General features: G+C 39.7%; 1 protein-coding gene across 1 annotated transcript in view; it reads right to left on the bottom strand.

Annotated features, from left to right (window-relative positions):
* Nucleotides 1-5,219: 5,219 nt before the first annotated feature.
* The window catches only part of ppp1cb (protein phosphatase 1, catalytic subunit, beta isozyme), a 112,726-nt gene continuing 105,396 nt past the window's right edge, over nt 5,220-12,549 (bottom strand). Inside the window, exons 6-8 of the mRNA XM_070885734.1 lie at nt 12,129-12,280; nt 10,191-10,325; nt 5,220-6,754 (exon numbers count right to left, since the gene is read on the bottom strand). Of these exons, the coding sequence (XP_070741835.1) occupies nt 6,650-6,754; nt 10,191-10,325; nt 12,129-12,280 (392 nt within the window). The 3' untranslated portion in view covers nt 5,220-6,649. The remainder of the gene's footprint in view (nt 6,755-10,190; nt 10,326-12,128; nt 12,281-12,549) is intronic.

Below are 12,549 nucleotides of genomic sequence, written 5' to 3'. Positions count from 1 at the left end.
TCATTATTTCAGATTTTCACTCTTGAGCCAATCCTCATGTGAATTTAAAAGTCCTTGTTATTTCTCCCCTCATTTACCCCTATGTGAACTATTACCAGTGGGTCCTTCCCAGTTTTCTTCAACCCTATAAGTATAGTCATCTTTGCCTCAAAATACAGCAGCAGATTTCTATTTTTTTTTGCAAAGATTGTACCTCTTCTTTGCTAAAGACAATTAGAATCCTTTCAACATTAGGGCAAAAGCAGAAACTAGTACAGCAAAACAATGCTGTTCCATTCCCCAACCACTGACTCCATCCCTCTCCCCAACTTCTGAGGGTTGAACCAGACTGTTTGCAATCGTGGTGTCATATTTGACCCTGAAATTGCACACACATCCGCAGCGTAACTAAGACCACCTATTTCCACCTCCGTAACATCGCTCGTCTCTGCCTATGCCTCATTCGCTGCTGAAGCCCTCATCTATGCCTTTGTTACCTCTAGACTTGACTATTCCAACGCACTCCTGGCTGGCCTCCCACATTCTACCTACATAAACTAGAGGTGATCCAAAACTCAGCTGCCCATGTCCTAACTCATGGCAAGTCCTGCTCACCCATCACTCGTGCTCGCTGACCTACATTGGCTTCCGGTTAAGCAACGCCTCGATTTCAAAATTCTCAATTCCATGCCTAAACCTCTCCGCCTCTTTCCTCCTTAAAACCTACCTCCTTAACTAAGCTTTTGGTCACCTGCCCTAATTCGGTTAAGTGTTAAATATTTTATTTCATAATAATCTTTAGTGTGACGCTTCACTACGTTAAGTGTTATATACATACAAATTGTTGTAGTAGGGGGTTAGTGGCACATTACAATAATATTGCTGTGGAATATGAATAATCTTCTTTTACATGGAAATGTCAACAATGTGTGCAGGTGAAGACACCTTAGCCATAACACTTGTAAATCATTTTGCACAACTTATGCTGAATACTACAAAAGGAGGCAGTAACATCTTGTGACCTGACAGATTATAACATTCCCAGGTGTCAGTATGGCGTTTTTTTTTTTATTACTCTCAACTGACAAGCACTGTGTCCTTAAACTTACTGGGTTAGAAAGCATTAAAGAGAATGAGGAACTTGGCTGGTTAAAATGTTTGAGTCTCACATTGGAGTTTCTGTCAATATGTTCTATTAACTGCTTAATCTGAAGATTAGGAAGCACTAAGCAAACCAGTTGCATAACAGAGATACAACAATTGATCATACACAACTAACGTGCTCGGTTTGTTTCTCTGCAGTCAACCTCAAATTTTCCATCAGATGGAGGTTCATCGTTATTGGCGTTTCCATGGAGATTTTCTGCTGGCAATCAACACGATTTAATGAACCGGGAGATTATACCCATCAAGAAAGACTGAACAGACCTGGGCTCTTTTCTCTAAAAACACCAAGGGAGTAATCTGATAGACGTATTTTAAGATTATGGAAGGGTTTGATAGGGTAAACGTAGAGAAGACATTTCCACCTGTGGGGGAAATCTAAAATGATGGGCCAAAAATATAAGATAGATAGTCACTAATAAATCCAGAGAGTGGTTAGCATGTGGAAGCTACCACCACACGAAATAGTTGAGGCAAATAGCATTGATGCATTTAAGTCAAAAGCTAGATAAACACGAGGGAGAAATCTGCTAATAGATTTAGATGAAAAGGGATAGAAGGAGACTAGTGTGGAGCAGAAACACGAAGTTGGGCCGAATGGCCTGTTTCTGTACTTCCTATGTAATTTAAAAAAACATCCTGGATTGTCAACCCGTACCAACCAACTGGTTACGCTATGCAGCGGCCTTCATGTGGACATGAAGCAGTTTGGCTTGCGTGCATGCACAGAACTCCTTTTACTCAGCATGGAGGCAATAGTATGACTTAGGTTTGCATCATTCCAAGAGCAGACATCTATAGCATAACTGTACTGTATGCTCTTTTGGTTATTAATATTTAAAAAATTCAAGACCTTTTGCAAATTTGGTGATGCTCAGCAGACTAAGTGCTAGCTGCAAATAAACCTTCAAATACTAAAAACATCAGATTGTTTGGAAAATTAAACCATTCAGCTCCTATTTACTTTTGAAACAATCTGAACACTGACAAATGATGTTTTCTAAAGCTAATTAGCAAAACACTTAAATCAAAAAGATTCTGAAGGGATAGATCAAATATCAACTACCAGGTTTTTCGTCAACTTCTTGAATCTCCCAACCACGTCTCTAGTTTGAAATTAAGTTAATTTAATACCATACACATGCAATTTAGCATGAAGCACACTGAATCAAATTATGCAATGCAACCTGTTAAGAAAGGCTTTTTAGCAGGATTTTACACAGACAATGCTGTAGTGTGTCACGCACATATACCTGCACAGCATCGGTCTTGTTTTATGAAACAAAAGAATAAAACGCACACAATTACTCCCAATTTATAAAATCAACATTAAAGGTTTGACAATTCAAAAGTCACGCTGAACTTAGATCAAACTAAGCAAAATAATCCAGAATGATGACGGAATCACATGCTTCCAATTCTCAGTTAATCACCATGGCTCCCAATTATACAAACAGAGTTACAAGAGAACCATATCCATTTTGTTAAGCCCACACAAATTGCACTTCTAAAGGGATTACATTGTTTGTTACCATTATGCAGTATCCTCCATCATATACAAATAACATATTTGACAAAATGCAGTGAGTTTTTATAAATTTATTCAAAGATGACAAACATAAAATGGATTCTGAAAATTTGTAGCCTGAACAATTTTGCACTGAACAAAGTTTTGTTTTAAATTTAAAGTTGCATGATGCTTTGGAAGAAGCTTCGAAGGAAAGAAGAGCAACCTTTAAATCGCAAGAAGTTTGAAAGTGAAAACAAACAAAAATGGGCCATTTTCTTAAAAAGGCTTAAAATAGTTAATTTAAATATTCTATTTTTTTCCACAAACTAACACACACTGTAGTTGAAAACAGACAAGGCTGTGTTCCATCTTGTGACAGTTGTACATTTTAATACAATGTTTTAATTTTGTTTTCTATTATCTGCTAATTTACAGTCAACTGGTTTCTCCCCATATTATATGTATGTAGCTCTCTCCAGGAATCAGAACAAATAGCAGCATAAGCACAGATTTCTTTCAAGAGTTTTGGCTTTCCAAATAGTCTTTTGTTGTACAATATCAATCCTGGTGAATGAATGGGGCCAAAACAAGCCTAGCATATGTAAACTCTAGGACATGACTACCAATTTCTCCAAAGGATTTTTTACATAGGCGCAGTTCCATTTTGGTTGAGGGCCGATCAACCCAGCCAGAGCTTCACATTAATAAATCTTAACTGATTTTTGGCAAGACTTACTAGTAGACATGAATTGAATATTTGATGAATAAAACCAGTAGATTTTTGAAGTCATGTTGCATAAATGATAATAGTTGTGGTGATAAAAGTTAATATAGTAAATAATATTTAATCTGACCAGGCAAATGTGGACCATTAGTCTTCTCTACAGACAAAATATTTATAAGGCACAAGCTGGAGGAATACCTATATAGAAAATCAACAACCAGCAAGCATTTAGAAGGGGAAAAATCCTGCCCAATAAGATCATCTTGACTTTTTTTTAGGGCATTACAGAAATAGTAGACAATGTAACAGTTTATTTGAACTTTCTGAAAGCTGAAAATGTTCTATAACTTCAAATGAAATTAAAAGCACGGGAATCCAGATTAAAACACGAGACTGGGTAATAAGTTAGTGAGTAATAAATTAGTGAGAATATAAAAAAAAAAATGAGGTGCATGATCAAACTGCAGAAGTGGGGAAAAGCAAAGAGGAAGGAAAATGTCGAGTAGAGGGCTGCAGGGCTTAATGTTTGGACACTTGCTGACAATGATCAACAAAGCCAAATATAAACGATCAAATCGCTGATGAAAGTAAAGTGAAGCAGTGGAGCAGGATTCAGCAAAAGATCGGTAGAAGGATATGGATAGGTCATGCCCCGGTCAGACAAATGTTAACTGAAATTTAGCTGATAGCTGTAACAAGTATTGCACATTATTCCAAAAAATGTGTAAAGTATATAATGAATGGAAATAAATTTTCACACGGTGACTTAGAAAAGTACCTGGGGGCAGTTGTAGACTCATCACTTTTAATATCTAAATAAGATGGGGAAAGAATGTAAAAGCGAATCCGAGTGCGGGGATATAAAGCCAGACAGTAATGCACACATTTTCAGAAATGATGACGAGGGATTTACAATGTATTGATCAGACCACATTTGCAGTACTGCTATGGAGAAGATTGAGAAGACCAATCTCAAGGATAAAGGGAATCCATTATCAGAAAAAAACTCAAGTTCTCATCTAGTGGCTAAGGTAGGACTTCACCTGTGGTATGTAAAATGGTAAAGATAAGGTGAACTCGCAGTAAGTCAGGAGAGTGGGACAAGAATATATCAATTTAAATGAGTAAAAAGTAAAGTTAAAAGATGAACTTCTTTAATCAAAGTGTAATAATTGTTTGGAATAATCTGTCAGACAGAGCAAGAGAGGCAGAAACATTAGCATTATATTCAAAATGCACCTGGATGCTAAAATGGAAGAGCTGGAGCACTAGAGGGATGAGTTTTAAGCCAAATATCGTTTTCTTTAATCCTCAACTGTTATAAATTATTTTAAGAACCTAAAAGTAAAGGTTATCTACATCTTTTATGCAATACTCACTTCACAAATGGATTATAAAACCTCAACACCTTCCCCCACCCCCCCACCCCCAATTGTCCAATTAGGAAACAGTGAAATATTAGGATATATTCCCCAAACTCGTGACATCATCTGGTGGGATGAAAAGCCAGAGCAAAAGCAACATCAAAACCTTTTATTCTAAGGAAATGTGGTACTGTCAGTGTCTGGCAATGGAAGGAATGAAGTAAGAAGCAAAAAAAAAGACTACAGAAGGAAGCACCAGTTTATGCAACTCGCTCTATCAGGAATGGCATGACATGAGATTGTGGTGTGAATAGAGAACACATTTTTTGGTTACAATCCAAAATGAATTGTGTCAGTTAAAAAAAATTCTACCTATTTTTCACATAATTAAAGTTGAAGTCTTTTTGATGCAACAAATGACTGTGCAAGGGTTGAAGCATGAAACAGCAACACTTCGCAGAGAAAACAAACAATAAAATCATCGTATCAGGTATAAGATTGTATTGAAAACAGCAGAAATAGGGCATCCTTAACAAAACGATCTCAACAGAATAATGCCCTGAGGCTTCATTATAACTGATTTACATAAATAAGGGAATGGCCCTCAGATGACACACTTCAGATTTTGCCTTTGGAAAGCTACAGCTTCAATCTTCAGAATATTCAAACACAAATTCATGAAAACAAGGGCTGCTACATCTAAGAGTAGATCATGCTATCGTGGTTTTAATTTTTAAAAAAACAGACCTTCAACTATCATGTAGTGTGTACATTCAAATTCACTGGTGTCCCAAATTATGACAAGCATACATCACCCCCCATCCCCTCCAATGATGTAAATTCTCAAGACTGGGATGAATTTTTAGAACTTTTAAAAGATTCAAAAGACCTGAAGTCCTTGGTTAATTTTCTGTTGACCCATTACCGATGACCCAAGATCGTGTGTCACAGTTCAGATACTGACTGGGTCTCACGTGCCGAACTGAAATCAGAAAATTACGGGAGCCACAAGTTGTGTGCCGCCTACACAAAACCATATTAAATCATTTAAGTCTCGAGCTGGGAAAAACTCATTGCCTTGAAGCTTCCTCTGGCTCTAACCCTTTAAAAAAAACTATCGGGTTTGCCGCTTTGAAGTTGCATTAAATTTAATCTCATTCTTTTTCCCCCCCTTCATAAAGTACCGTATAGATGACCTGGAAGTTAGTTTGGAGAATCACAATGTGAGAAATAAATGCCATTGTATAAAAGTTAGCAAGCAGTGCAAGTACAAACAAAACAAGTGGGAAACAATAAGCAACAATCACTTGGTATGAATACCAGACTGGTACTATTGCTGCTATGTCATGTAATGGTACCAGACTGGTGCCAACATGAGACACGAAGTACCGACTAACTGCTGTAAAGTACTGCAGTCCTTGTATGGAGCTTCTAGTTACCAGACTGCTTTCATAGTTTTGAAACAGACCTTGACGGTGGCTATACCAAATCTGTATCTACAGATACATACTTCACAAATAAATAACCAAATAACAAGCAGTAAAGTTCATTTCATTGCAAGATTCAAAGGGTTTGCCAGAGGAAGTTAAGGTTGAAAAGATAGCCTTTGTCCCAGCCTTAGTTAGATCTATTAACCTTCATCCCAGTCCAAACAAAATATGAATAAAATGCACTGGTTACTGCACTACATTGATTTACATTACAATATGCCACACCTGCGCATTTACTGGAAAACTTTTTTCAAAAAGACTTAGTTATTTAATTTCTTTTTACAAGCATTGAGGCTCACAAAGACAGTAGCAGATGGTTGAACGGTGCTTACAGGTTACATACTTTAGTATATGAACTGGTATACTGGTAGCTTTCTCTGTATACAAATGATAAGGTGTTTGGGGCTGTCCTTGCTATTCACCTCTTCTTGGGTGGGTTTGCCGTACGAGGGGGCGTAACAGGGCGGCCAGAGTTCAGACCTCCATACTGGTATTTTGCTTTCTTTTCAGAAGGTTTTAGAATCTGAAAATAGAAATAAAAAGCACATTTAATGAATCAGATAGAATAATCTGATCAATTCAGGGACCTCAAGTACAAGTTCAAAGTGAGTATGTGGTATGTTCAATACCAAGCATTTGTATCAAATCTTTAACGTTAAAGTGTCTTGTGGCGCTTTTTGAAGAGGCACAATGAAAATGTATGCCAAGCTGTCGGAGAAATGACGAGGGGTGACCCAAAATGGTGGTTGTCAAAAGACGTCAAATATAACCCGTTAATTTTCTTTTCTGTTCTAAGCATTCAAAGTGAGGGGAGGGGACCCAAAATATCAACATACATTCCAGGCACCTTCAAAGCTGGTTCTCACATGGAGATCACTGTCTCCATTGGGAGAGATGTCTTCACTCGGGCCCTCCCAGCCTCGACACACAGGATTCTGCAGGTATTTCAACTATTTTACGGAACCATTCACACAATAAAAGAAAACTTCTGAACTCTTTTCTTTCCAGAAATGATACCCAAATAGATGGAAGAATTAGAAGGCCAGACTGTGCCTATAGAAAATCTTTCACCCACAAATAAGATATACACACTATAACATAAGAACATAAGAAATAGGAGCAGGAGTAGGCAATATGACCCCTCGAGCCTGCTCCGCCATTCAATACGATCATGGCTGATCCGATCATGGACTCAGGTCCACTTGCCTGCCTGCTCCCCATAACTCCTTAACCCTTATCGGTTAAGAAACTGTCTCTCTTTCTTAAATTTATTCACAGCTCTCTGAGGCAGCGAATTCAACAGATTTACAACCCTCAAAGAAAAAATGTCTCATCTCAGTTTTAAATGGGCGGCCCCTTATTCTATTATGCCCCCTAGTTCTAGTCTCCCCTATCAGTGGAAACATCCTCTCTGCATCCACCTTGTCAAGCCCCCTCATATTCTTATACATTTCGATAAGATCACCTCTCATTCTTCTGAATTCCAATGAGTAGAGGCCCAACCTACTCAACCTTTCCTCATAAGTCAAACCATAACATGAAAGTGAGAGTTCGTTTACACACAGGCCACAGTAGCAGAATGCTCTGAGAAATACCACTGTATTTTCCACAAAATTGCTCAGGATGGGAATGAGATGGTCAGGTGGCTCAGTTGGCCAAGGACTTCATCTCAGCAAGTATCCCCCACATTTAGCTTCAGTTGCAGTTGGAGAGAAAATTGATTGTGACAAAATTGAATGTTGATAGCCCTGAATAGTCCATTAACTAAGAGGTGTCACCTTTGAGAGTTTAATCATACAATAAAGCATTTTCTCCATTTCTAAACTATTAATATGTAGCATCAAATTCAACAATTACTGAGAACAGAACACTTCATATTTAAAAAGCACAATCCACTGTGCTACAAATAAATGGGGGGGAAGAGGGAAGGAAAAAGTCATAAAACAGAGGGCGAGTTGGCCAGGATCATTCTCCAGCAGCAGGATGATGAATAGAGCACAGCACTGTTTAGTGAATTGTAAAATATGAGCGGGACCCCCAAGGGGAGAGGATAGTAAATTGGTAGAGCATAAACAGAAGTCTGCTGGAAAAAATTCGCAAATAATTTGCATCAGTGTTTACAAGAGAGGATATTGGAGAGGAGGTAAATCCTGAATTGATTACAAACGAGATGAGAGACAATACAAGTAAAAAAGTATTGCAGCAGTTAGTTAGCTAAAAGGAGGAACTACTGCTGGGATGTGACAAGATACATCCAAAAATGCTGAGCGAAAGGCAGAAGAAATAACAGACGCCCTAGAAATTATGTCCCGATTTAAATTTAGCCCACCTGGTAAAAACAGAGACCATGTCAATATTTAGGGTTGTGGGGGGGGGGGGGGGGGGGGAGTGGTGAAAGAGAGAGTCCAAAACTAGTGCCATAATTATAAGATATAGGGAATTCAGGAAAAGCTTCTTTCCTCAGAGTGGTGAGAATGTGCAACTCACTACCACATGAAGTAGTTGAGGCGAGTAACATAGCTGCATTTAAGGAGAAGCTAGAAAAATACATGAGGGAGAAAGGAATAGAAGGATATGTTGATGCGGTGAGATGAGATGAAGTAAATAGAGGGGGCGGAGGCTCATGTGGAGCACAAACACTGGTATGGGTGGAATGGCCCGTTTATGTGCTTTCAATTCTATGTACAGGTAGAGTGTCTGAAATCTGGAGTTCCAAAAACCGAAATGTTCCAAAAACCGGACACCGTGCAGGTCGCACGAGTCGACGTCCGGAATTCATCCCGGACATTCCCCTGATAACAGTGATATAAACGACACACAAATTCCAAACACCAACAGCACAGCACTGCACAGTGAAACCTTTACAAACAACACTCACAAAAACACTCATCGGCACTCCCAAACAATTTACACTGCAAAAGACACAAGACGCACTCTGAATCCACGGGCACTCACAAATCCAAAGCACCGACCACTGGATTGCTGTTGGGCTCCTCCTTGTCCCGATCAGCAAAGGGGTCTGAATCACCCCACAGCCGCTGACCCCGTTCGCATCTGGGTCTCAATCTCTCTCCTCCCCCCATCGGCATCCGGGTCTCAGGACCCGAATCATCCACAGCATCTGTCCCTGTCGGCTTCGGGGCCCGAATCACCCCTGCAGCCGCTGTCCCCGCCATCACCCAATCACGAATCACCCACAATTGCTGTCCCTGAAATCCAGAAATACCCGAAACGCGGCCCAGGTGTTTCCAGCGGATTTGGGATGTCGAATTTCTGTTCCGAAATCCGGAAAAACCGTAATGGCCTCAGTCCCGAGGTGTCCGGATTTCGGAGGTTGTACATAGGTGGACGAAGGAGAGATAAATGGATATGGGTACATGGAATTAGGAATACTGCTGTGTGTAATTCTACGTAGTCAACATTGTACCTTATACAAAAGAATAGGTTTTCTGCTACTGGGAAGGCACAGAGGTTACCAGCCACTCATTAGCTGCCTGAATTGCCCTCAAACAGGTAGGCAACTGGAGAACACCTTTATGTAACTGGATTTTAATACGAGCTTGCACTGATTCTGCAAATGTAATTCCCCCTTTGAACTTCAAGGAATGCTAGGATTCAAGGCTAAGGAATAAAGTGGCACATTTCCACATAAAACTGTAGCTGCTAAATGAGACAACCTAAAATCAGAAAGCTAGACACCTTGTTGTCTGTTTGAAAATATATCATTGAATGTGGTTGTACATTCTTCCACTTGTCCCCTCCCCCACTACTAATATTGGAGGATGAGGGTGTTAGAATAAGGGTGTCAACACATCTACCATGCGACACAAGGGTCCTTCTCCTTGAGAAAACACGCAAATCACTTTTCTTGGTGCAGGTGTTGCATTATCTAAATCAAACAGTAGAACAAACTTCACACTACCAAGAAAGAGTTCAGTTAATACTTGACCAACATGTACCTGAAAAGAACACATTAATGTTTCATCGACACTCATCATTCCTCCAGCATTATCAAACTCGCCACAGTAGTTTGGAGCAGAAAACAAAGTAACCAACTGGCGTTTAGCGAAGAATTCGTAGCCGTCTTCAACCACCTGCAAAACATGAAAACTTAAAAGTTATTACATGACCAAGCAAAGATTTTAATTTTTTACTCTGATTTTGAAAGTTATTTTCAGCCTCATGCCCCCAGGGTATTCCCCAACCAGACATAGTCATCGAAAGTGGAGTCAGTCAAATTCTTTGACCTACATATAATCAGTCAAATGACAAAATCTTTCAAATAACCTGGAAACCTGTGATGCCATTAAGTAAACTCCCCATCTTTGGCAGTAATGCAAATTCACAAACTGCAAATGTAACGCCCCTATTTAAAAAAGGAGGCAGACAAAAAGCAGGAAACTACAGACCAGTTAGCCTAATATGTATGGTTGGGAAGATGTTGGGAGTCCATTATTAAAGAAGCAGTAGCAGGACATTTGGAAAAGCAAAATTCGGTCAGGCAGAGTCAGCATGGATTTATGAAAGGGAAGTCATGTTTGACAAATTTGTTGGAGTTCTTTGAAGATGTAACGAACAGGGTGAATAAAGGGGAACCAGTGGATGTGGTGTATTTGGACTTCTAGAAGGCATTTGACAAGGTGCCACATAAAAGGTTACTGCACAAGATAAAAGTTCACAGGGTTGGGGGTAATATATTGGATAGAGGATTGGCTAACTAACAGAAAACAGAGTGTTGGGATAAATGGTTCATTCTCTGTTTGGCAACCAGTAACTAGTGGGGTGCCACACGGATCAGTGCTGGGAACCCAACTATTTAAATCTATATAAACGACTTGGAAGAAGGGACTGAGTGTAACGTAGCCAAGTTTGCTGACGATACAAAGATGGGAGGAAAAGCAATGTGAGAGGAGGACTCAAAAAACCTGCAAAAGGACATAGACAGGCTAAGTCAGTGGGCCAGGAAGGCCAATGGTATTCTTGGCCTTTATTGCAAAGGGGATGGAGTATAAAAGCAGGGAAGTCTTGCTACAGCTATATAAGGTATTGGTGTATTGGTGAGGCCTCACCTGGAATACTGCGTGCAGTTTTGGTTCCCATATTTACGAAAGGATATACTTGCTTTGAAGGCAGTTCAGAGAAGGTTCACTAGGTTGATTCCAGGGATGAGGGGGTTGACTTATGAGGAAAGGTTGAGCAGGTTGGGCCTCTACTCATTGGAATTTAGAAGAATGAGAGGTGATCTTATCGAAACGTATAAGATTATTGCAGACAAAGTGGCTGCAGAGAGGATGTTTTAACTGATGGAGTAGACTAGAACTAGAGGGCTTAGAATAAGGGGCTGCCCATTTAAAACTGAGATGAGAAATTTCTTCTCTGGGTTGTTAATCTGTGGAATTCGCTGCCTCAGAGAGCTGTGGAAGCTGGGACATTGACTAAATTTAAGACAGAAATAGACAGTTTCTTAATCGATAAGGGGATAAGGGATTATGGGGAGCGGGCAGGGAAGTGGAGCTGAGTTCATGATCGGATCAGCCATGATCGTATTAAATGGCGGAGCAGGCTCGAGGGGCTGTATGGCCTACTTCTGCTCCTATTTCTTATGTTCTTACGTTCTTAAAACCATGGGTAAGGCAATTCCATTGTGATTTTTGAAACACCTTTTCCAGATTTGTGCAGGGTTTCTGTTACGTCAGGGAAAAAAATATACACAGCAAAAATTCCATACAAGCCAGCCTGGTGTGTAGCCTGAAGAAGCTAGTCAGGAATGGAGCTGTAGAATTTCCTTAACCACCTCAGAATAAAATATTCGTCAATGACATGCAAAAGCATTCCACAGCTGCAAGTAAGGATAGTTCCTGTTTACAGGATATCATTGTCAATAATTTTTTCTTTACCTGATGGGCACGACAGATTAGATCCAAATCGTGCCGGTTGAGAAATTTGCTGACTACATCAGCTCCAAAGGTGAAAGATACTCCACGATCATTCTCACCCCAACCTTGAACGTCCTTGTCAGGATCTGACCACAGCAAGTCACACAGCAAACCTAGAAAATTAAGATGGCACCTCAAAGAATGAAAACTGGGAGGGACATTTATTGTTGCAATAAAGCTTTGTCGACTAAGGAGGGGTAACTCAGCATCCAGCACTTCTGATGTCATTTCCAAGTGCGACAGAATTGTGCTATTAGACTCTTCTAGCTCGTTTTTAATGATCTCAACTGTTGGGCAACTAAAAAGTAAAAGATTCGCTATAGGTTAATGTGTAGAAAATGTAATATTTCATAAGTGAATGAGTCATGTCACATTAAGTAAA

Source organism: Pristiophorus japonicus, chromosome 7 (assembly GCF_044704955.1).
Source record: "Pristiophorus japonicus isolate sPriJap1 chromosome 7, sPriJap1.hap1, whole genome shotgun sequence".
In the NCBI taxonomy this organism is placed as follows: domain Eukaryota; kingdom Metazoa; phylum Chordata; class Chondrichthyes; family Pristiophoridae; genus Pristiophorus; species Pristiophorus japonicus.
Note: the sequence above shows the minus strand (reverse complement) of the source record. Positions and strands in the feature narration are given on the sequence as shown.